General features: G+C 37.0%; 2 protein-coding genes across 2 annotated transcripts in view; one reads left to right on the top strand and one right to left on the bottom strand.

Annotated features, from left to right (window-relative positions):
* Nucleotides 1-20,839, top strand: part of SCCPDH (saccharopine dehydrogenase (putative)) — a 30,026-nt gene extending 9,187 nt beyond the window's left edge. Inside the window, exons 4-12 of the mRNA XM_010852891.1 lie at nucleotides 851-980; nucleotides 3,284-3,333; nucleotides 9,455-9,585; nucleotides 10,237-10,354; nucleotides 11,424-11,543; nucleotides 11,636-11,692; nucleotides 17,319-17,430; nucleotides 18,864-18,945; nucleotides 20,198-20,839. Of these exons, the coding sequence (XP_010851193.1) occupies nucleotides 851-980; nucleotides 3,284-3,333; nucleotides 9,455-9,585; nucleotides 10,237-10,354; nucleotides 11,424-11,543; nucleotides 11,636-11,692; nucleotides 17,319-17,430; nucleotides 18,864-18,945; nucleotides 20,198-20,303 (906 nt within the window). The 3' untranslated portion in view covers nucleotides 20,304-20,839. The remainder of the gene's footprint in view (nucleotides 1-850; nucleotides 981-3,283; nucleotides 3,334-9,454; nucleotides 9,586-10,236; nucleotides 10,355-11,423; nucleotides 11,544-11,635; nucleotides 11,693-17,318; nucleotides 17,431-18,863; nucleotides 18,946-20,197) is intronic.
* Nucleotides 20,840-21,913: 1,074 nt separating this feature from the next.
* Nucleotides 21,914-24,178, bottom strand: part of KIF28P — an 81,121-nt gene continuing 78,856 nt past the window's right edge. Inside the window, exon 23 of the mRNA XM_010852890.1 lies at nucleotides 21,914-22,080. Coding sequence (XP_010851192.1) covers nucleotides 21,928-22,080 — 153 coding nt within the window. The 3' untranslated portion in view covers nucleotides 21,914-21,927. The remainder of the gene's footprint in view (nucleotides 22,081-24,178) is intronic.

Genomic DNA, 24,178 nt, shown 5'->3' with positions numbered 1-24,178 from the left:
ACTATAGTAATGAGAAAATCATGAAATAAATTCCAATAGAGGGGCATTCTACCTGGGCAGTACTGTAAAGGTCATAAAAAGCTGGAAGTCTGAGAAACCGTCACAGCCAGAGGAGCCTAAGACATGACAGCTAAATGTAGAACAGTATCTTGAATGGGATCCTGGATAGAAGGACATTAGGTAAAAGCAAAGGAAACCTGAACAAAGTATAGACTTCAGTTAGTAATAATGTATCAAGATCGGTACATTTCATTAATTATAACACATTAATGTGAAAGATTAAACGATAGGGTTAGCTGAGTACAGAGTGCCTAGGAACACTCTACCACTCATTTTTTTTCCCTGTAAATCTAAAATTGTTTTTAAAAAGTAATTATTAAAAAACAGACAAAGAATTTGAACAGACGTTAACCTTCTTGCATCCCCTCCTTTCTGACCATTCTTATCTTTCTGTTTATGTATGTATGTGCACAGATAGATGTTTATAATGGTGTTCATCAGGAAGATGTGATTTGGGATAGCTTTGTTTGGCTTTCTTTGTATATTTTTATATTAATTTTTCATAATAGCAATTACTTTTACATTTAAAAATAGTTCTAAAAAATGAATTAATTCAGATCAGCATATCTCTCACCTGGAACAGAGTAGGTATGTTTGCTGAATAAGTGCGGACTATTTTCACAGTTAATGTTTTACTGCAGAGGCATCTTAGTTAGCATTTTCACAGTTTAATTGCTTTGTTTTTTAAATTGTTTAAATTTAAATTTGCTTTTTAATTGGTTTGTGTTTTAGTATTGATCTAGATGTTTCTATGTAGCTCTGATTTAGATCTTTTGTCTTGAATCTTTAGTTTCTGGAACTAATGTATTGGAAGTATCATGAGAAAGCTGCAGAAAAGGGGGTTTATATCATTGGAAGCAGTGGCTTTGACTCCATTCCAGCAGATCTGGGAGTAATATATACCAGAAATAAAATGAATGGTAATTATTGATCAATAAGCAATAATGAAATTTAAAATAGAGTGGTTTCTTATTGGTAATTGTGATGAACTCAAATTTGCTTGGGAAAAGAAACATAATTATTAATGGGTACTATTAAAACACATACTTTGTTTTAATATAACTCTGCATGTTAGAAAATGCTACTGACACTATTGGTTTTTGAGGTATGGATAGTACTATAAGTGTTCTAAAGGAAGGAATTCTCCATTTTTTGAATCTAGTTGTGGTTATAGTTGTGGAAATCTAGTTGTGGAAAAATTTTTTAGCAAGCATTATAAATTCAAACTTGCTTTGTTTAGCAATTACTATATCTTAAAGTATCATACTAAATTGAAAAGTGTTAATTTTTTAATGAATGAAGCTAGGAAGTATTGAACAAAGTTTTTGATATCTTTTTTTTTTTTAGCTCATGTATAAAAATGGAGACAATAAGAATGGGAAAAATTACTAATGTAGTAAAACAATGGAAGTTGCTAATGTCATACATATACAAAAAAATGTCCCTTTAGAAAATGATCTGAAGCCCGTAAGTCCAGTTCTGTATAAATCATTCCAGAGCTTAAAAAGATGGAATGTGTTCCAGTTTATGTTAGAGAGGTAGCTTTGAAACCGAAGCTCAACAAATGTAATGCACATGCGTACCATTTACTGATTTTAGATTTTTAGAAATTGTGAATGTCAGAAAGCAGCATAGTGAATGTCAGAAAGTGAATGTCAGAAAGCAGCAGCTAACATCATACTTATTAATGAAACACTAGAACCATTCCTAATAAAGAAAAGGGCATGAATTGAGCATCTTTAAAATACTTAGTCTTCCAACCCATGGATCTAGTATATTTACATTTATTAAAAAACTTACTCGGAGAAGGAAATGGCAACCCACTCCAGTATTCTTGCCTGGAAAATCCCATAGATGGAGGAGCCCTGTAGGCTACAGTCTGTGGGGTCACAAAGAGTCAGACACGACTGAGCCACTTCACTTCCTGTGACCTGTAATGTTCGTACTGTATAGTAATATTAATGTTTCTAGTAAAAGTGAAATCTTCTTTTATCTCCTTTCATGTAAATGAAAATAAAACATGTTTATCACTTTAAAAAAAAAACAACTTACTAAAAATCTTCATTTACTAAAAAAGCTTGGACTGTTTTTCATGATGTTCCTACATGTTTCTCATTGAGGTCATTCTTAAATATTTAGTAGTTGTTATTTTGGATAGGTCCTTTTTTACTTTTAAAGTAGTATTTTAAGAAATACATTCTCTTAACAGCTCTCAGAATCCTCTCCAGTGAGCTAGACTTTAATGATTTATTTTTGGTTTTGTCAAGATATTTTAAAGTTGTTCAATTCATGCCCTTCTCTTTATTAGGAATGGTTCTGGTGTTTCATTATTAAGTATGATGTTGGCTACTGCTTTTTGACATTCATTGTGTTAAGCAAGATGTTTATGTGGTTTTAGTTCTTCTCTGGTGTAACATCGTCATGGATGACATAGTTATTCATTACCTTACTCATTGTCAGCTTTCAAAGGCCTAATGCTTTAATTTTCTCTTGGAATTAAAGCTGGGAATACTCTCTCTTAAGAAATGGATGTATTTCATTTTATCACATTTTGAGAATTAGCTAGCCCATTATATTTTTCTTTTGTCTTGCTGCTCTCAATAAGCTCAAAGACTAATTAAATTCTTAACCACTCTACATATATGTTAGTCCTCATGATTAATATAATTGATTTCTCCCCTTTTTTTCTGGGCTTAGTTTTCTACTTTTATTTTTACTCTGTACATTTTTATTTCAATTAAACAGCCTTACTTTAAGTATTTAATAAGCCATCACAAAGGCCCACTTTGGTAGGGTTTCTGTACATTTATTATAAGTCACTACTAATGAGCTTTCTTGAAAGCTTTCATATTGGAAAATAGAAGAATTCCCATACGTGTCATTTTGAGAACTGATGGGCTTCCAGAATGAATGAGCTAAATTGTTGCCTTATTGGAAGAGATTTTTTGCAGTGTCAGTTTGACTGCTAGAAAACATTTTGTCAGTACCAGCAGTTAGTTTATGTTAAAGTACTTTTTTTCTGATAATTTGTCTGGCTTTAGCTGCTCCTTAAATCTGTTTACAGTAACCTAATAATACTGTTATAGCACAGATTTTCCTGATTATATCAGTTATAAGCTTAGTAAAAATGTTTCCTAAATGAATAGGCATAGCTTATTATTACTTGTCCCGGGTTAATAGATTTTTATTTGATTTTACTTTTACCATTTTCCTCCTCTCTTAGGTACACTGACTGCTGTGGAAAGTTTCCTGACCATATCTTCAGGACCTGAGGTTAGTTTTTGTCTGTCACATGTTTCCTGTGTTAATATGAAAAAGCATTTTGGAAATGATACGTGCCTGTTAAAAAGATTTAGATTAATTAAATTGTATATACAGTTGTAATTTTTAGTGCATGAAAGTCACTATATTTAATTTTAAAAATTAAAGATTGCTGAGAATTATTTTGACTTAAAATAGAATTTATTTAAAACAGTTGCACAATTCTTTATATTAGAATGAGCTACCTTCATCCTAACACTAAGCATTTGTCATTGTTATGTGGTGAAATGTTGTCACCCTAGAAAATTATCACCTTAGTGCAAATCAGTGCATTTTTATTATGTGCCTAACTTGGAGTTGGATGCTCTTGTGGCCATACAGGAAATATATGATGTAAATGTAATCTTACTGAATTTATGGTCTATTTGGGAACATAAGATATTGCATTTTGGGGATAGGACCATGTTTTGTGGTAGTACTTTTATTGCCAATAGTGTCTAACCCAATTCTATGTCTATACTTGAGGCTCCATAAGTATTTTTTCTCTTTAAAAAAAATACTCAGTATTTCAGGTATTGTGTAATGCAAGTATATGTAATACTGCAAGATAGTGTGACATATAAATGAACAACAAGCAGACCCTTAAAGAGGTAATAACTTAGACTAGCAGAGACAAGAATTGTTATTAAAGAGGTCAGGTGAAATACTGTAGGATTCTGAGACTGGGGAACAAATACATCTACCTGGGAGGCCAGAAATCATGGAGTTTTTGGAGAAGCTGGAATATGGACTGAATTTTAAAGGTTGGTGCTGAGGAGATATAGATAAGGGAGAGGAAATAGTTTAATCAAGATGTAACTGTGGGATGGTATGGTGCATGTTTTAAGTAATGGGTCTGTTCCTTTGGATTATGGGTTCAGATTGGTGAACACAAAGAACTCTGTAAAACATGCTGAAATTTGTGTTACAAATCATATCCGCTAGAGTACCAGAGCGAAGGGAAGTAATAGTGGGACTGAGTAATTTGAGAGTGCCTCATAAAGGCCTTATTAAGTTGAACCTTGAAAAGTGCATAGCATTTGGAAGATAAGAGGCAGCAACCTAAAACAAAAGCACAGAAATGAGATTGAAAGACATGTCTGGAACTCTGGGGAACATGAGTTACAGAAAGCCAACTCAGCCTGGTTTAAACAAAACAGAAAAGAATTTACTGATTCTTGTAACCAAACGTCTGCAGATAAACAGTATGGTTGGATCTGGGTGTTCTGGATGTTATCAGAACTCATTTTTACCCCTCGTCCTCTTCGTGTCTCTTCAGTAATTCTGTGTTCCTCAGTGTAGGTTCTCACAATGGTGGGGAAGTGCTGGTGGCTGCAGAGATACACTGTACTTAAGGTTCATGATCTCCCAGGGACAGCTGGCAGAGTTTGAGTATGCAAAATTAGGGAAGATTACTCAGTCAGTTCAGTTCAGTCGCTCAGTCATGTCCGACTCTTTGTGACCCCATGAATTGCAGCACGCCAGCCCTCCCTGTCCATCACCAACTCCCAGAGTTCACTCAGACTCACGTCCATCGAGTCAGTGATGCCATCCAGCCATCTCATCCTCTGTCGTCCCCTTCTCCTCCTGCCCCTAATCCCTCCCAGCATCAGTCTTTTCCAATGAGTCAACTCAAGTATTGGGTTATTTGGTCATTCTTGAGCCAAACAGTGAGACCTGGGGTATAATGGAGTACTCAGATAGCCCAGGCCTGGGTCATGGGCCTTTGGAGGGGGGATCATAGGGCCAAGCCCTTCTGAACACCATGGAACAAATTCCAAATAGGAAAAAGAGTTTTCTAAGTAGAAGACAGGGTAGCAGAATTAAAAATTCCCTGCAGGGGACCAGTGTAGAACTGACAAAAACAGATGTCCACTATAGGGAGATAATGAGAAAATAAGTAGAGCTAAAAAAAAAAAAAGAGGCTTCTTTTGAAAGAGCAGCAGGAGATGATCTGTAATACAAAATGATAATACTTTCTCCTTCATATAATTGTTACGAAGATTAAATTAGTCAATGAATATAAATCAGAACAGTGGTTGGCACTTAGTAATCACTCAATAAATATTGTTAAGTCCTGTTTTTATAAGGACTCAAAGTTGGGGCTTGATCAGGACCAAAGATTTGAAAACATCAGATTCAATGCAGCTCCTTCTCATTCCCCTTAAAGCAAAATATGAAGCCTTAATTTCCCAAGGATGGACAAAGATAACTCTCTTGAAGAAGCATCCCTTGGCCCAGGATTGGTTTCCTCCTGCTCCTTCTCCTGCTTTTCCCCTTAAGCTTTATTACTTTACGTAAAAATTGAATTATAGACAATGTATTGGACCATAAAGCGACTCAAAGAATATCCGAGGATTGAAATCATGTTCTCAAGACAGTGCTGTCCAGTACATCTTCCCACGATGATGCAGGTTTCCATATATGCTGTATAATGACTTCCATACCGGATGGCGCAGCTCCAGTGCAGGTGTCAGCCCCGGCCTGCTCTTATATGGCTGCAAGCTAGGAATAATTCTACTATATTTAGAGAGCTATAGTGGGAAACGAAGAATGTGTAGCAGAGACCATATGTGGCCTACACAGCCCAAAATACTTAGTTTGACCTTTTACAGAAATAGTGTGCCAATCGCTGTATGTTTCAGGCTATAATACTATTACAGTCTAGAAATTGTACACCAGAAATCAGTGAAGAGATAACAAGAATTCAGTCTCTTCACTTCTTACAGGTGTTTAGGATTTTCTCTATACTCCTAAGTCAGTTTTGGTAGGTTGTGTCTGTGTTAGTTTCCTAGGACTGCCATAATAAAGTACCACAGACTGGGTTGCTTAAACAAGGGAAACAGTGTTTAAGAAGTCCAGATCTAGCTAGAAGGCTAGAAGTCCATGATCAAGATGTTGGCAGGGTGGGTTTCTTTTGAGGACTGTGAGGGGGCTCCATGCTTTCTCCTAGCTTTGGATGTTCACTGGCACTCTCTGGTGTTCCTTTGTTTGTAGATGCATCACTCAGACCTCGTTTTCATCTTCACATGATGTGTGTGCATGTCCAGATTTCTCCTTTGTATAAGGACACCAGTAATTTTGTGTTGGGGGGTCCACCTTCTCCAGTATGACCTCAACTTAACTAGTTAAATCTGCAACAACCGTATTTCCAAATAAGGCACATTCTGAGGTGCTGGGGGTTAGGCCTTCAGTATACAAATTTGGGGCAGGGACACAATTTGATCTATAACAGTATCTTTCTAAGAATTTGTTCATTTCATCTAGGTTATCTAATTTGTTTGGCATACAACTGTTCACAGTATTTCCTTATACTCCTTTTTCTTTCTGTAAGATTGGTAATCCCACTTCTTTCATTCCTGATTTTAGTAATTTGAGCCCTCTCCCTCTCTCTGTCAGTCCAGCTAAAGGTTTTTCAATGTGATGAATTTCTTTAAAGAACTGACTTTGGTTTCATTGACTTTATTGTTTTTCTTTTCTTTGTTTAATTCCACTTGAGTCTTTATTATTGCTAGAAGACTAGAATGGAAAGCAGAAATATAAAAATCAGTTGCATTTCTATATACCAGCCACAGTTAGAAAATGAATTGTTTTGAAAAAAAGACCATGCAATGGCACCCCACTCCAGTACTCTTGCCATGGATGGAGGGGCCTGGTAGGCTGCAGTCCATAGGGTCACTAGGAGTTGGACACGACTGAGCGACTTCCCTTTCACTTTTCACTTTCTTGCATTGGAGAAGGAAATGGCAACCCACTCCCAGTGTTCTTGCCTGGAGAATCCTGGGGATGGGGGAGCCTGGTGGGCTGCCATTTATGGGGTCGCACAGAGTTGGACACGACTGAAGCGACTTAGCAGCAGCAGCAGCAGCATAGTAGCATTAAAAAATCAAGAACTAGGGGACTTCCCTGATGGTCCAGTGGTTAAGAAACTGTCTCCCAATGCAGGGGATGCAGGTTCAATCCCTGGTTGGGGAACTGAGATCCCCATGACACAGGGCAACCGAGCCCATACATAGCAACTACTGAGGCTGTGTGCTCTAGAGCTCGGCCCCCACAACAAGAGAAGCCCACACACCACAATGTGAGAAGCCTGTGTGCTGCAACAAAGAACCATTGCAGCCAGCACTTTAAAAAATTAAAATGATCAAATACTTAAGAATAAGTGATACAAAATGTGTAAGAGTTCTTTGAAGAAAACTATAAAATGTTATTGAGTGACCTTAAAGACAAGTAAATATGAGAATCCACCATATTCATGGATTTGAATACTCGAGTTTGTCAGGATGTCAGTTTTCCTTAAATTGATTTATAATCCCATATAATTCCAATCAAAATCCCAAACAGGTTTTTTGTTTTTTTTTTTTGCTTGTTTTCTTTTAGTGTGAAGCTTGACAAACTAGTTCTAAAATGTGTATGAAAATGCAGAGGGCTGAAAATAGACAACACTTTCTTAAAGGAGAATAAGGTAGAACAATGCTCTTGAATATCAAGTCAGAGTGTAATATTGGCAGGGAGATAGCAATAGGTCAACAGAACAGGATAAAGAGCTCAAAGTAGTTTGTGCATATATGAGCACTTGATTTATGGTAAAGAGTCTCTTCAGAAGATGATGGGTATGGAGAAACAATGAAATTGGACTCATACTTTGCACTGTGTACAAAATCAAGTTGAGATGGGTTATGGACCTTAACGAATAAGGCAAAACACTAAGCTTTTAGAAGGTGGCATTTCATGGCCTCAAGGTCGGGAATGGCTTCTTTTTGCCCAGAAATATATTTTATTTTATTAATTTATTTTTACTGATGTATAATTGACATATAACATTATACTATTCAGATGTACAACAGATTCAGTGTTTGTATGTATTACAAAATGATCACCATGGATAGTTAATATCTATCACCATACTTAGTTATAATTTTTTTTCTTGTGATGAGAACTTATAAAACCTCTCAGAAAATTTCTAATATGCTGTATAATATTTTTGTATACATTTAAAAATATTTAATTGAGTAATTTTTTAATCTAAGACACCATTAAGAAAATGTTAAGGTCAGCTGCAAAGTAAAGAGGTATTTCTAACACATGATGAATCTTGACATCACAGTTTTGAACAAAAGAAGCAAAACTCAAGAAATATACACTATATGGTTCCATTTCTATAAAATTTAGAAACAGGCAAAATTTACTACACTGTCTAGAAATGAATTCTTAGGTGGTAAAACTAAAAAAAAAAAACAAGAATTTTTCTTGATTATCACAAAGGCAGGAAAGAAGGAAGGCTTTCTGGGCTTAAATAGATGTTAGCCTCATAATTACATTAAATTATGCTTTTATGTTCTGTGCACTTTTCTATTTTTTAGCAAAATAAAAGGTTTTTTAAATGAGTTGTAGTTTTTGTCTTTTTAATGGCTTATTTGTACAAGAAGATACTCTTAGGTTTTTAAAAAATCTGTTTTCCCTGATTTTAAGAAATCTTTGCAAATAGGTCAAATTGGCTAGGTGCAGATTGAGAATAGTTTCCCAAATTAAACTTGGAAGACTTTTAGCTCTGTTTTAGTTTTAGCAAAACAGAAGTGATTAATTTGTAAAAAAAATGGAAGTTAGATTGGTATCTCTCTACCTTTCAGTTTCATCAAAGCTGTTTTGTGAAAACATGAATCTTCTGATGATTTTATTATTTCTTTTTTCCTGCTTAAAGCAATCAGTGATAGTTAAGTGAAAATGATGAAGTGAAACTCACTGGCTTGTTAAAAAGAAGATAAATCATGGTAGGAGGAAAGAAGAAAGGGCATGTGTTGTAAATATGTAGTATGTAAAAAGGATGTAAACAGCGAATATGATTGTACTAGTGAATGTTACTGCTGCCTAGCTGGTCATAAAAAGTCATCTCAAGATTATTGAGTTAGAGATTATGCCTTGCTCAAATAAGAGGCAGTGTTCTTTGTATCAATTATAAATGACTTCGTTTTGCATTTTAGTAATTATCCCTTAAGACATGTTTCTGTAATATTTTAATTTTTTTTGGAGTGTAGTTGATTTACAGTGTTGTATGAGTTTACATGTTTCTTTAACTCTTGAATTATTTTGTTAGGGGTTGTGTGTTCATGATGGTACCTGGAAGTCAGCAGTTTATGGTTTTGGAGATAAGAGTAATTTGAAAAAGCTACGAAATGAGTCAGATATGAAGCCTGTCCCAATTGTTGGACCAAAATTGAAAAGAAGGTATATTATCTCAAAATCTGTTCTTCAGTTTATCTAAGCATATTGTTGTTTATCTGACTGTTAATAGCATGTGCTCTTAAAAAAGCCTGGAGACTGTTATAGTGAGTTCACTGTTATTTTCAAAGATAAATAAAATATAATTAATATGTTACACTAAGTTTAACTATTTCATATATAATAATACATTTGGATTCTGGGAAAAATTAGTTTTATGACTCTTCACTATCAGTATCAAAATTAAACATCAGTTAAATTTTATGCAATAAAAATGTGATGATCTTATGTATGTTAATCAATATATTAATAGTGTTTATATATGAGAACCCTGAACTCAGAGTTTGGCTATTGAAATGAGTGTTCTTTTTATCGTTATCTGAAGAAATTGTTGGGGTACAAAACATGGTTAAATTATGTATGTGTTAAGTGCCCATGGTATGAAGAATACCAGTGTTCTAACTTTTCACTTATTTGGGTGCAAGTGTAGAGAACAAAGGACGAATACTAAAGTAAATTTTAATGAAGAGCAGATCTGCCATCATTATTGTTACCACTAATTGCCTCAGCAAGAGTTAAGGTTTTTATTCAGAAATTTACCAGTTAAAGTTGTGGTCACTGTAAATGGAAAAGCTGCAACTTGGGTCTGTCTTGCAGGTGGCCAATTTCTTACTGCAGAGAACTCAACAGTTATTCCATTCCTTTCTTGGGAGCAGATGTGTCTGTTGTGAAGCGGACTCAGCGTTACTTGCATGAAAATTTAGAGCAGTCACCTGTAAGTATATATGATTTATTTTTTAGTAAAGAGTATTCTAGTTTGTTTCAGTTCCTCTATCAGTGTAATGTAGGATTTTTATGTTTATAAATCCAAAAAAGAAAGAGTTGAATAGTGAATGTTTCAGTTTCTGGAAGCATAAAGAACTAGTAGTGTAGAGCATTTTGCATTTTATGGGGGTGGTAATAGCTTCCTCCCCGGAGAAGGCAATGGTAACCCACTCCAGTACTCTTGCCTGGAAAATTTCATGGGTGGAGGAGCCTGGTAGGCTGCAGTCCATGGGGTCGCGAAGAGTCAGACACGACTGAGCAACTTCACTTTCACTTTTCATTTTCATGCATTGGAGAAGGAAATGGCAACCCACTCCAATGTTCTTGCCTGGAGAATCCCAGGGACGGGGGAGCCTGGTGGGCTGCTGTCTATGGGGTCGCACAGAGTCGGACACGACTGAAGTGACTTAGCAGCAGCAGCAGCAGCAATAGCTTCCTCCCACAATTCAGATCTGACCTTCTGAATATGTTTTTTACATGAGACAGTAGAAGCAAGTTCAGTGCAGGAAATCCTGGTGTTGTAATCAGCCAACAGTCCTGTTGGGAGTTTGAGCTGCTAGAATACTCTCTGTTGCTTATGGAGATATCTGGGTTCTTCTCTCTCCTGTCCTTGCTACCTCTGGAGTCCCATCCTACTCAATTGGTGAGGGAAGTCATTATTCCCACTGCCGAGACTTGAAGAGGAAACTATTTCAAGTTAAAAAAAAATTTCTTGAAGAGGTTGTAAGTGGAGTATACATTCTATAATGTATAATTATTAAACTCAGGCATATGATTATGAACATTTCATATTTGTATTCAAGGAGGGGGAGCTAATTATTGTTTCCAACAATTCCTTTTAAAAAATGTCCCTCTAGTGTCTGTTTTCTGAACAAGCTTTTAGAACATAACACATTCATAAAGTGAAAACTGCTTTCGTTTGATATTTCTGACTGTAGAATAAGTTATTAGTAGCTAACATTTTTTTATTACTTGGTCTAAGAAGGGCATAATATCCTGATTTTATATTCTTAATCTAGGTTCAGTATGCTGCTTATATAAATGTGGGAGGCATCACTTCTGTTATTAAGCTGATGTTTGCTGGACTCTTCTTTTTATTCTTTGTGAGGTTTGGCATCGGAAGGCAACTTCTCATAAAAGTAAGTAAGTTTTTATGAAATTAAACCTATAGAAGTATTTTCTATGAATTTTAAAAAATATGACTAAAGTTTTTTTTTTTTTTTCCCTGTAGTTCCCATGGCTCTTCTCCTTTGGTTATTTTTCAAAACAAGGTCCAACACAAAAACAGGTAATCCTTTCCTTTGTATCCAGGTCTCTAAAATAATATTTTTCTTAATTTTGTTTTTACTTTTCCTCAGTGCAGTGATAATAATAGCTAAGACTTGATGAAGCACTAACTGTGTTTCAGACATTCTTATGTTCTTTATATACATTACAATATTCAATCTTTTCAAACACTCCTTGAGGGAGGTGTTATATCCATTTTATAAATGAGGAAAATAAGTAACAGAAGTAACAGAGGCTGAGAAATTTGCCAAAGTCCTGTAGTAAGTAGATAGCCAGGCTAGAATGAGAACTGAGCTGTTTGGCTCCAGAAATTGTGTTCTCTTTACATCGTAGAAATTTCAGATTTTTTACTCTTCAGTTGTACTCCTTCGTTATCTCATCCTTTTTACCTCCTCTGTCCCTCTCTCCGAAACTTACTTCCTTTTTCCTCTTTCACACACCCTGGATTCCCATGGTAGATAAATTGAATCGTCACCTGTCCAATATCCTCAATACGACTGCTTTAGGCACTTAAAATATAATGTGTAAAATCTGAACTTCTTTCCACCAAACCCTCTTCTTCCTTCTATGTTTCCCATCTCAGTTGGTGGCACTATCATCTGCCCAATCAAGAACGTAGGCATCATTCTAGATTTTTCTCCAAATCCATCACAACTACCTTAGTTCCCTCTCTCTTCTCTCCTGTCTCCCTTCTCCGCCACTTCCTTCTAATTGTGGTAAAATTAAAATACACATGACATAAAATTTCCCATCTTTACCATTTTAGTTCATCAGGGATACAGAGGGCTGATTGTATATGCCCTATTTTGCTTATCCACTCATCTGTGTGTTGACATTTGGATTACTTCTATCTTTTGTCTATTTTAAATAATGCTTTTATGAAATTGAGTGTGCATTAACATCACTGAAGAGCTTTCAAAAAGTCCAGTGCCCAAGCCACATTCTACACCAATCAAACTTGAATCTCTGATCATCTGTTTTGGGTTCTCTCCCAAAGTTGAGATCTCTGCTATGAGGCCCCACTTCACACCTACTGAATCAGAATGTCCAAATGCCAGGGTCAAAACATGTATTTGAAAAAAGCTCCCTGAGTGATTCTGATATATAATGTCCCAGGTGTGAAAGTCATTGCCAAAGCAGTAAGTCAGGGAAGTATTTTAAAGAAGGTGATAACAGGGTCAGATTTAATTGTTTATTGAAGTGTAGTTGATTTACAATATTGTGTTAGTTTCAGGTATATGGCAAAGTAACTTAGTTATACATATGTATATTTTTTCACGTTATTTTCCATTATAGGTTATTACAAGGTATTGGATATAGTTCCTTCTGTTATACAGTAATTCCATGTTGCTGATCTATTCTGCGTGTAGTAGTTTGTAGTTGTTAATCCCCTACTCTTAATTTATCTGCCCCCCTTTCCTCTTTGGTAACAATAAATTTGTTTTCTATGTCTGAATTTGTTTATATTTTGTATCAGTTTTTAAATTCTACATATAAATGATATCATATATTTGCCTTTCTCTGTTTGACTTACTTTACTTAGTATCGTATTCTCTAGGTCCGTCTGTGTTGCTTCAAACAGCAATATTTCATTCTTTTTTTTATAACAGTAATATTTCATTGTATATATACATATTAGGGGCTTCCCTCATAGCTCTGGTGGTAAAGAATCTGCCTGCAATGCAGGACACCCAGGTTCGTTTCCTGGGTTGGGAAGATCCACTGGAGAAGGAAATGGCAATCCACTCCAGTATCCTTGTCTGGAAAATCCTATGGACAGAGGAGCCTGGTGGGCTACAGTCCATGGAGCCGCAAGAGTCGGACACGACTGAGCGGCTAAACCACCACCACACCGTGCATACCACATCTCCTTAAACCAGTTGTCTGTTGATGAGCACTTGGATTGTTTCCATGTCTTGGCTATTATAAATAGTGCGGCTATGAACATTGGCATGCATTTATCTTTTGAATTAAAGTTTTCCTTTTTTCTGGATATATGGCCAGGAGTGGGATTGCTGGATCATATGGCAGCTCTGTTTTTAGTTTTTGAAGGAACTTCCATCCTGTTTTCTATGGTGGCTGCACCCATTTGCGTTCTCACCAATGACGGAACGTACAGTATTTATCTTTGTCTTACTTTACCTGAAGTCCATCCGTGTCATCACAGATGGCAGGATTTCATTCTTTTTTATGGCTGAATAACATCCCTGTGTGTGGACACGGACACACACACACACTCACTACGTTTTCTTTGCACATCAGTGGACATTTAGGTTGTTTTCCATATCTCAGCTATTATAAATAATGCTGTGGTGAACATGGGGATGCATATATTTTTTCAAATTAGTGTTTGGTTTGCTTCAAATAAATATCTGGAAGTGGACTTACTGGATTGTATGATTTGCATTTCCCTGATGATTACTGACACTGAGCATGTTTTGTTAGTCACCTGTATGTATTTTTGGGAAAATGTCTATTCAGGCCCATTTTTAATCAGATTGTTTGGTTGAGTTGTATGTATTTTTGTATATTTTAGATATTAACTCCTTATTGGATACATTTTTTGCAAATATCTTCTTCCATTCAGTAGGCAGTATTTTTGTTTTGTTGATAGTTTCACTGTGCAAAATTCAGTTTAATGTAGTTCCACTTGTTTATTTTTGCTTTTGTTTCTGCTAAGAAGACATCCAGTAAAATTGTAAGACTGGTGTCAAAGAGCATACTACCTATATTTTCCTCTCAGGAGTTTTGTGGTTTCAAGTCTTACATTTAAGTTCTTAATCCATTTTGAGTTTATTTTTCTATATGTTGTGAAACAGTAGTCCAGTTTGATTTTTTGCATGTAGCTGTCCAATTTTCCCAACACAATTTATTAAAGAGACTGTCTTTTTTGTTGTATGTTCGTGCCTCCTCTGTTGTAGATTAATTGAACGTGTAAGTGTGGGATTATCTCTGTGCTCTCTATTCTGTTCCATTGATCTATGTGTCTATTTTTTTTGTGCCAGTACCATGCTGGTTTGGGGGTTTTTTTTGGCCATGCTGCACAGCTTACAGGATCTTAGTTCCCCAACCAGAGATTGAACCCATGCCTCCTGCAGTGGAAGCATGGCGTTCTAACCCCTGTACCACCAGGGAGTTCTCAGTACCCCATACTCTTTTGATTACTGTACTTCTGTACTGTAATTTGAAATTACAGAAGATGATACTTCGAGCTTTGTTATTGTTTCTCAGGATTACTTTGACTGTTTGAGGTCTTTTGACTTCAAATTTAAGAATTATTTGGTCTCATTCTGTGAAAAATGCCATTGGTATTTTGATAGGTATTGCATTGACTGTGTAGATTTTCTTGGGTAGTATTGTCATTTTAACAATATTAGTTCTTACAATCCAAGAGCATGGTATCTATTTCTATGTGTCATCTTCAGTTTCTTTCATTAGTGTCATGGTTTCTCAAGCACAAGTATTTTACATCCTTGATTAGATTTATTTCTTGGTATTATTCCTTTTGATGGGATTGTAAATAAGATTGTTTTCTTAATTTCTCTTTCTGATTGTTGTTAGTATATAGAAATGCAATAAATTTCTGTATGTTAACTTTGTATTTATATCCTGCAACTTTACTGAGTTCATTTATTAGTTTTAATAGTTTTTTTGTGGGATCTTTAGGATATTCTATATATAATACCATGACCTCTGCATACAGTGACAATTTTACTTCTTACTTTCCAATTTAGATTCCTTGTACTCTGTTTCTTGTCTGATGGTTGTGACTAGGACTGCCAGATACTATGTTAAATAGAAGTGGCAAGAGTGGGTACTCTTGTCTTGTTTCTGATCTTAGAAGAAAAGCTTTCAGAAAAGCTCTCAACTTTTCACCATTGAGTATGCTGTTGGCTATGGGTTTGTCATATGTGGCCTTTTATTATGTTGAAATATGTCCCCTCTATATACACACTTTGTTGAGACTTTTTATTATAAATGGATGTTGAATTTTGTCAAGTGCTTTTCCTGTGTTTAAGATGATTATATGATTTTTATCCTTTATTTTGTTAATGTGGAATATCACATTGACTTATTTGTGGATGTTGAACATGTTTGTATCCCTAAACTAAATCCCACTTAAGTAGAGTATATGCTGTGCTGTGCTGTGCAAAGTCACTTCTGTTGTGTCCAACTCTTTGTGACCCTATGGACAGGCTCCTCTCTCCATGGGATTCTCCAGGCAAGAATACTGGAATGGGTTGCAATGCCCTCCTCCAGGGGATCTTCCTGACCCAGGGATCGAACCCATGTCTTTTATGCCTCCTGTATTGTTAGGCGGGTTCTTTACCACTAGCGTGACAGCCAGATCTTAATTATAGCTTATGGTCCATTCAATGTATTGTTGAATTCAGTTTGCTAATATTTTGCTGAGGACTTTGCATAGGAAGCTGAGGCTTCGCTGGTGTCTCAGTTGGTAAAGAATCCCCCTTCAATGCAGGAGACCTGGGTTCAGTTCCTGGGTTGGGAAGATCCCCTGGAGAAGGGAACAGCTACCCACTTCAGTATTCTGGCCTGGAGAATTCCATGAACAGAGGAGCCTGGCAGGCTACGGTCCATGGGGTCGCAAAGAGTTGGATACAACTGACTGACTTTTGCTTTCATTTTGCACTTATATTTATCCGAGATATGGGCTGTAATTTTCATTTCTTGTAGCCACCTTGTCTGGTTTTGCCTTTAAATAATGATTTCTCTTTTCTGGTACCTACTTTACTTTTCTTTGTAATAAACTTCTCTATTAGATATGTATGTGTGCTGTGAGGACACAGACAATTCAAGACCCTGGCCTCCTGCTCAGTAAATTTAATAATGCTCTCCACTAGACTAACCCTGTACTTCTAATTCATGTTTCATATTGTTACTAGATCTCATGTGTGTGTACACACACACACACACACACACACACAATCTTCCCCCTTCCCCTAAACTAAGCTCTAGAAATGCCACATATTTTATTTTATAAATACTTTATGTCGCAGGGCCTAACATAATGTCTGACAGTTGGTTTATACTTAATAAAAATTTGTTCACCATGGCTTTGTTACTTTATTTCTAAGTTTAGTGATTATGACAGATGCTTGGATAAATCTTCTATAATTTAATTTTGAATCAAATTTTTATACTTCTAAATGGAGCAGTTTTGTGTCTATATCCTAGGCCAATATTACCATTACTTGCTGACTATTTTTGTCTTCTCACCTCAAACATATCTAAAGCCAGAGTAACATATTCTGTCCTAAAATAAAAACTACCTCCAGCTATTCCTCTGAAACTGCCTGTTTTAGTAATGCTGTTCTTTCAGCCACAGCCTAAGATTCATCTTTATTCTTCACTAAGACTCAGCTATATTCCTCACTACCTCTGTCCCCAGAACATTACACCAGTCAGCAAAACTTACAGTTCTTCAAAGAATTATTTTTTGTTCCATGCTTAGTTAAGGATGACAGGATATTCTATCTAATAGAATATTGATTGTGGTATCTATTAAAAATGTCTTATATGAAGTATAATGTTGATAGAATGTTTTATTGTGTTCAAGGAGGAAATGACATATTTATTTAATAAACTCTTTGCTTTCTGTTCCTCAGATTGACGCTTCCTCATTTACGATGACATTTTTTGGTCAAGGGTTCAGCCAAGGCGTCTCCCCTGTTAAGAACAAACCAAACATCAGAATTTGTACTCAGGTGAAAGGACCAGGTATTTCACATGTGACTGAAGAACGTTTGGGAGTTTTACATTGTCTTAAGCTGTAAAGTGGTGTACTAGTCATAATTTCTTTTTAAAATTTGTTTTAGAAATCAATTTACACAGTTATTTAAGTTAATAATGATAAATAATTCTGTCAAAAGAAGGATTGGAATTACTGATATCATTCAGTTTTATTGTTGTATACCTCTCTCTGATTTTTTTGTTTTCTTTCAGTATGATTCAGTAATTCTGAATGGAATTTTTAATATAAGAAGACAAGGGGCTGATTGATATTTATCTGTTCTACTCTCATACTCAAGGGTCACATTAAAGCCTTTTACTTATAACAGTAGTATAATTATAATCAAGGCTGTGGTCCAAGCTTTCTTTGGAGTCTGGGATCACCCTGACATTGCTTGTAAAATATGTGCACATGTGTGTTTTTCCAGGGAGGGTAAAAATTTTGATAGGTTGTTAAAAAACTGTCACCCCAAAACATTCAGTAACTAGGAGTACAAATTGTAGAGAACTATACAGAGACAGCCCCACTGTGAGTTACATTTCATTACCATCCTTCCTAATAGATCACGGGCATCTATTGTACAGTTTTTAATCAAGCCAAATAGCAAAGATATCTTTGCATCTTGCATTTTTTTTCAAATTTCTACTTGGGTTTTTAGGATAAGCTATGTTCTTATTTGACATGAATATAAACACCAATGTTACACTGGTTTATAGACTTCTTTTAAAGTTACTTCTTAAAGTTAGACTTCTTTGAGAGTTACTCAGTTGTCCTTTAAGAAACTGAGTCTGTTTTTTTAAAGTGAATTTGATTGATAAAGGTCAGTTTAGTGTGAGTTGGGCTTCCCTGGTGGCTCAGATGGTAAAGAATCTGCCCACAATGCAGGAGACCAGGGTTTGATCCCTGGGTTAGGAAGATCCCCTGGAGGAGGAAATGGCAACCCACTCCAGTATTCTTGCCTGGAGAATCCCATGGACAAAGGAGCTGAATGGGCTGCAGTCTAAGGGGTCGCAAAGATTGCACAGTGTATGAATAAATCTAGGATCATTGGTAAGAGTGTTGGCTTGAGCTAGCTGCCCTCATGTGATTCTGGTTCAACCACTGTCTAACTCTGTGAATGTGAATGAGGCGCTTAACCTCTCTATGCCTCAGTTTCCTCATCTGTAAAATGGATATAAAATAGTACTAACCTTGTATGATTGTTAAGAGGATTAAATGAGTTTAATAGATTTAAAGCACTTAATACAGTTCCTAACGCTTAATAAGGACTATATAAGTGTTAATTGTCATTTTTGTTATTTCATGAACAGAGTATTAAGGAAATTCTGTACACTAAGATATAAAATCTACCATTTGATTTTTTGGTGCTATTGAATGTCTAGTTTATACTTTCTTTTTCTTGATCACCTGTTTTCTGCAGAAGCTGGCTATGTATCTACCTCCATAGCCATGGTCCAGGCAGCCATGATTCTTTTAAATGATGCCTCTGATCTTCCTAAGGCGTGAGTCTGGTTTTCTTCAAATTTAAAGATATCTTTTCCATTTATGTTATATTTTAGTTTATTTTAGTTCAGTTTTCAGGTATTGGGTTTACAATATCTTTGATCCAAAGAGAGAGATGAACTTAAAATCGTGAGGAAGTTCCTTACTGACTTCTAGGAACAGTGCAGAAAGAAATGAGAGGAGAAAGAAGTTGAGAGCCATGTAAGTTGGCTTCAGTTCCTTCGAAAAATAACTCAGATCCGAAGTTAGCTACTCAAAAAAATGTCCCCGTAGTTCAATGTTATTGACAGGAGCCCTTAATCCATGCTGAATGATACCCAGCTGCCAGTGAGAGCCTTGATTCATGGCATCCTGGCTAGATAATTATAAAGTACACTATATTACTGGAGGATTTAGCTGTTAGCCTAAAAGTAGGCCAGCTTTACAAATAAGCATAGGCTTGCAGGCTTAGAAACAAATCAGGTATGACCAGAAACTAGTAAGTAATAAACATAAAAATTATATAAAGTGAAACTTAATTATATTTTCTTCAAATATTTGTATACCCTTTGAAAATATTTAGCATTTTCTGAATGGTAGCCATTACATGTAAAAAAACCTTCTTTTCATCCTATTTGTCCTGTTTATGCTTTATTAATAATTGATTACCTAAGTTTATTTTGTCCATGGGTATATTTAGAGGCTTCCCAGGTGGCCCAAGTGGTAAAGAACCCGCCTGCCAGTGTAGGAGACAGAGACATGGGTTCAATCCTTAGGTAGAGACGATCCCCTGAAGAAGGGCATGGCAACCCACTCCAGTATTCTTGCCTGGAGAATCCCAGAGGAGCCTGGCAGGCTACAGTCCGTGGGGTCCCAAAGAGTTGGACACAACTGAAGCGACTTAGCATGCATGCATGTATATATTTAATCTTCCTGAGTCTTAGGGCTGACTTTATAAACAGCAGCTGTTACTTGGGTTGATAACCCTCCATGTGGCCCTTCCAATACACACACACCAGTGTAATGGAAACAGTCTCATTATCACTGAAACAGTCGAGACAGGTTTGCTAGGTACTAGTTTCCTCTTAAATAATAGCTACTTGCTCACTTGGCTGGTTTTAGAAGTGGAACCAAAAACAGTCCATGATGAAATTAAGAATCGGGTTTTTATAAGTTTTGCATTGCTTTGATAGCTAGCTGTCCAGCAGATCATACTAGCAGAGGAAGGGGCTGGGGCTGGGCATTGTGCACTGTTTTTATCTTGTCTTACAGGGGTGGAGTCTTCACGCCCGGAGCAGCTTTCTCCAGAACAAAGTTGATTGACAGACTCAATGAACATGGCATTGAATTTAGTGTCATTAGCAGCACTGAAGTCTAAACATTTGAATAATTAATTGAAGTCATAAAATGTATGAATTAACAGCTTTTTAATTTGGTGTGTTGAAATGCTTCTATAAACCTATCTGACTATATGTGGAAAAGATTGTCAAATCTAAAATATATATACATTAAAAGCAGGAAATTGTACTAGCTTACCCCAAATTTCAAATCTTAGCTGATTTTTGTGATTTTATTGCTTTTGAGAGAAAACTTAATATTTGACTGACTTTTTCATTGAAGAATTCATGGTCATTTTTTATAAGTGAGCTGGCAGATCAGAGGATGGGATGGGTGGCTCTGTCTGTGTTGCTGACACACCCAGGCTGGTGGTCATGTGAGATAGTGGCTGCTGTTTTCCTTGTCATGGTATCAAATGGGATCTCACTTTCCCATGAATTTCTCTGCATAGTGTAGGCCTTTGCCAAATGAAACTGCAGTTTTTGCTGTTTTAGCCTAGTTTTTCACCCATCTACACTGACTGATTTTGGACTCTTACCTAAAGTTTAATAATAAAGGATTGTCAATTGAACAGTGGATTTGTGTTTGGACATGTCTGTGTAATTGAGTAATGGTAGAAATGTGCTTCCCAAGCAGTCTGTGTCCTGCTAATAACTGGGTTTATCATTCATTTTCCCTGGTTCTATACCTGTGGTTAGTTTGAAAGATGTAGCTGGTAAATTGCTACTGATTTTCACTGCCTAAGCAAAACTTTTCTCTAATTTACTTTTACATTTAACTACATTTTTCACTGAAGCCTAAAAATAAGGCAAAGACTGTTCCTTTTGTAATCATACCATAAACACAAATAAGTGTTCTGTTACATTCATCATGTAAAGAGGACAATCATTTCCTTTATGGAATTTCTACAATACAGTGAGAGGCATGAAACTGATAAGAATCTTACTCATGTTAGACAGCAACTCTGTCACTTTTCACTTTCATGCATTGGAGAAGGAAATGGCAGCCCACTCCAGTGTTCTTGCCTGGAGAATCCCAGGGACGGGGGAGCCTGGTGGGCTGCCGTCTATAGGGTTGCACAGAGTCGGACTGAAGCGACTTAGCAGCAGCAGCAGCTGGAAAAACTGTACAGAAGAAAGAGGGTCTTTAACTTAAAGAAGAACAGATAAGGAAAGAGACTTAGAGAGGGAACATGGCTTGCTCCAAACCACAGAACTGATTAGTCATGGATTCAGCTCCAGTCAGTCGATCCTCTTGCTGACTGCTAACCATTGACTGCTCATATTTTCCACCTCACCTTCAGCCTGAATTCATTTTTACATGATTTTAAATCAAATAAAAAGGAATTTTGCTTGAAAGCAGTGTAATAGGTTGAGTGAGTGAGAAATGGGTTGACTAGGTTGAGTCCACAATTCAGCTCCGATAGCCAAGTTAATTAAATAATCTTGACAACTCAAAGTGCAAATGTTTTCAGTTGGTGTATCCTCTGGGAAAGATTGAAGGCATGAGGAGAAGGGGACGACAGAGGATGAGATGGTTGGATGGCATCACTGACTCGATGGACATGAGTTTGAGCAAGCTCCAAGAGTTGGTGATTGACAGGGAAGCCTGGAGTGCTGCAGTCTGTGGGGTCGCAGAGTTGGACTGAGCAACTGAACTGAACACTATTCCGCATGCAGTAAACATTCTTTCTTCTGTTTCACTATAAGAGCAACATCATTTTTCAGTTTCCACAAGCTGGATTCAAGTAGGTCCCCAAAGTCCTTTAACATTTGTGACTGTTGGTGTACAAATGGCCGAAGCATTTGATCATCTTCCTAAAAATAAATGAAAGAAAAAAGTGATATTGTTGTCAACCCCCAAATTCATATGCCCAATGCACAGTGAAGCCAAACAAACTGAAATAGTGGAGTTTGGAGCAAAGAAGCTTGTATTCGTTGAGGAGGTGCCAACTCTGAAGATGGGAGACCTAGACTCATCTCAAATCCATCCTACTGGCTGGCCAGGGTGCAAGGGTTTTAAAAGCAAAAGTAAAGGGGGGGGTGGTATGTGATTTCAGCTCCCCTATAAGACCTCAGTTGCAGACTTCTGAGCATCATCTTGTAACTTGAGTCTGTCATTGTGATTGATCTGTGTCCTAGCAAAGTAGTATATCATGGTCTCATGATCCCTTAACTTCTTTTGGAGAGAGAGCAAAAGCAATGATGGTTATTATTGTTATAATTATTGTTATAATTCCTGATGGCTCAGGAATTCAGTTCTTAATTGACCCAGTGTCACTAATTTTAAGACTGCTTGTGTTGCAGGAAGGGGAACCCCTTCCAGGGCCAGAAAGTAGACTCTGGTTTAATACTCAGAAATGAATTGTCAGAGGAGACACATGTGTTGACAAAGCAAGAGATTTTATTGGGAAGGGATGCCCAGGCAGAGAGCAGTAAGGTAAGGGAACCCAGGAGAACTGCTCTGCCACATGGCTTACAGTGGGTTTTATGGTGATGGGATTAGTTTCCTGGTTGTCTTTGGCCAATCATTCTGGTTCAGAGTCTTTCCTGGTGGTGCGTACGTTGCTCAGCAAAGGTCGATGGCAGTGAGAAGGATTCTGGGAGTGGTTGGACACGTGGTGTCACCTTTTGACCTTTCCTGAACTCTTCCAGTTGGGGTGGCTTAGTAGTTTCATGTTCCTTACCAGGACCTCCTGTCGTAAAATAACTCATACAAATGGTAACTATGGTGCCTGGCCAGGGTGAGTTTCAGTCCGTGTGATTCCCCTCACGCTTGGGGCCATTTGATAGAGCATTATCTCCACAGTTTGGGGTCATAAGTCAACGCATTGTTTTAAGCTGACAATCATGGAAAAGATGTTGCTGGGCTTGTTTTTCCTTTGTGTCTGTGTTCCCTTACTCCTCTAGTTAGTAATTGCTTGAATCTGCTCTTTGGAACTCAGGGAAGGTCTAAGAGAGGAAAGTCTTTTTCTCCAAACAAGAACGAGGGGATGTGTACTCAAAAGGGCCTGAAGTGTCCTGCTCAGTTTCAGTCTTAGTAGACTCACTTCATTATAGTAAAAGGATGGTGTGTGTACATGAGGGGGTGCCCTGTAAGGTCTCCCTTTGAGCTGGAAAGCTGCATTTGAAAGCTGCTACCAGAGGCAACAATTCACCTAGGAGCAGGTCTGGTTTAGGAAGCCTGCCTAACTGACCCTTTCAATTCAGTTCAGTCACTCAGTTGTGTCCTACTTTTTGCAACCCCATGAACCACAGCACACCAGGCCTCCCTGTCAATCACCAACTCCCGGAGTCCACCCAAACCCATGTCCATCGAGTCAATGATGCCATCCAACCATCTCATCCTCTGTCGTCCTCTTCTCTTCCTGCCCTCAATCTTTCCCAGCATCAGGGAAAGTCAGCTCTTCGCATCAGGTGGCCAAAGTATTGGAGCTTCAGCTTAAAAATCAGTCCTTCCAATGAACACCCAGGACTGATCTCCTTTAGAATAGACTGGTTGGATCTCCTTGCAGTCTTCTCCAACACCACAGTTCAAAAGCATCAATTCTTCGGTGCTCAGCTTTCTTCACAATCCAACTCTCACATCCATACATGATCACTGGAAAAACCATAGCCTTGACTAGATGGACCTTTGTTGGCAAAGTAATGTCTCTGCTTTTTAATATGCTGTCTAGATTAGTCATAACTTTCCTTCCAAGGAGTAAGTGTCTTTTAATTTCATTGATGCAATCACCATCTGCAGTGATTTTGGAGCCCAGAAAAATAAAGTCAGTCACTGTTTCCACTGTTTCCCCATCTATTTGCCATGAAGTGATGGGACCAGATACCATGATCTTAGTTTTCTGAATCTTGAGCTTTAAGCCAACTTTTTCACTCTCCTCTTTCACTTTTATCAAGAGACTCTTTAGTCTTC

This window comes from Bison bison, unplaced genomic scaffold (assembly GCF_000754665.1).
Source record: "Bison bison bison isolate TAMUID 2011002044 unplaced genomic scaffold, Bison_UMD1.0 scf7180017864317, whole genome shotgun sequence".
NCBI lineage: Eukaryota > Metazoa > Chordata > Mammalia > Artiodactyla > Bovidae > Bison > Bison bison.
This window is presented reverse-complemented; position numbering and strand designations above follow the sequence as displayed.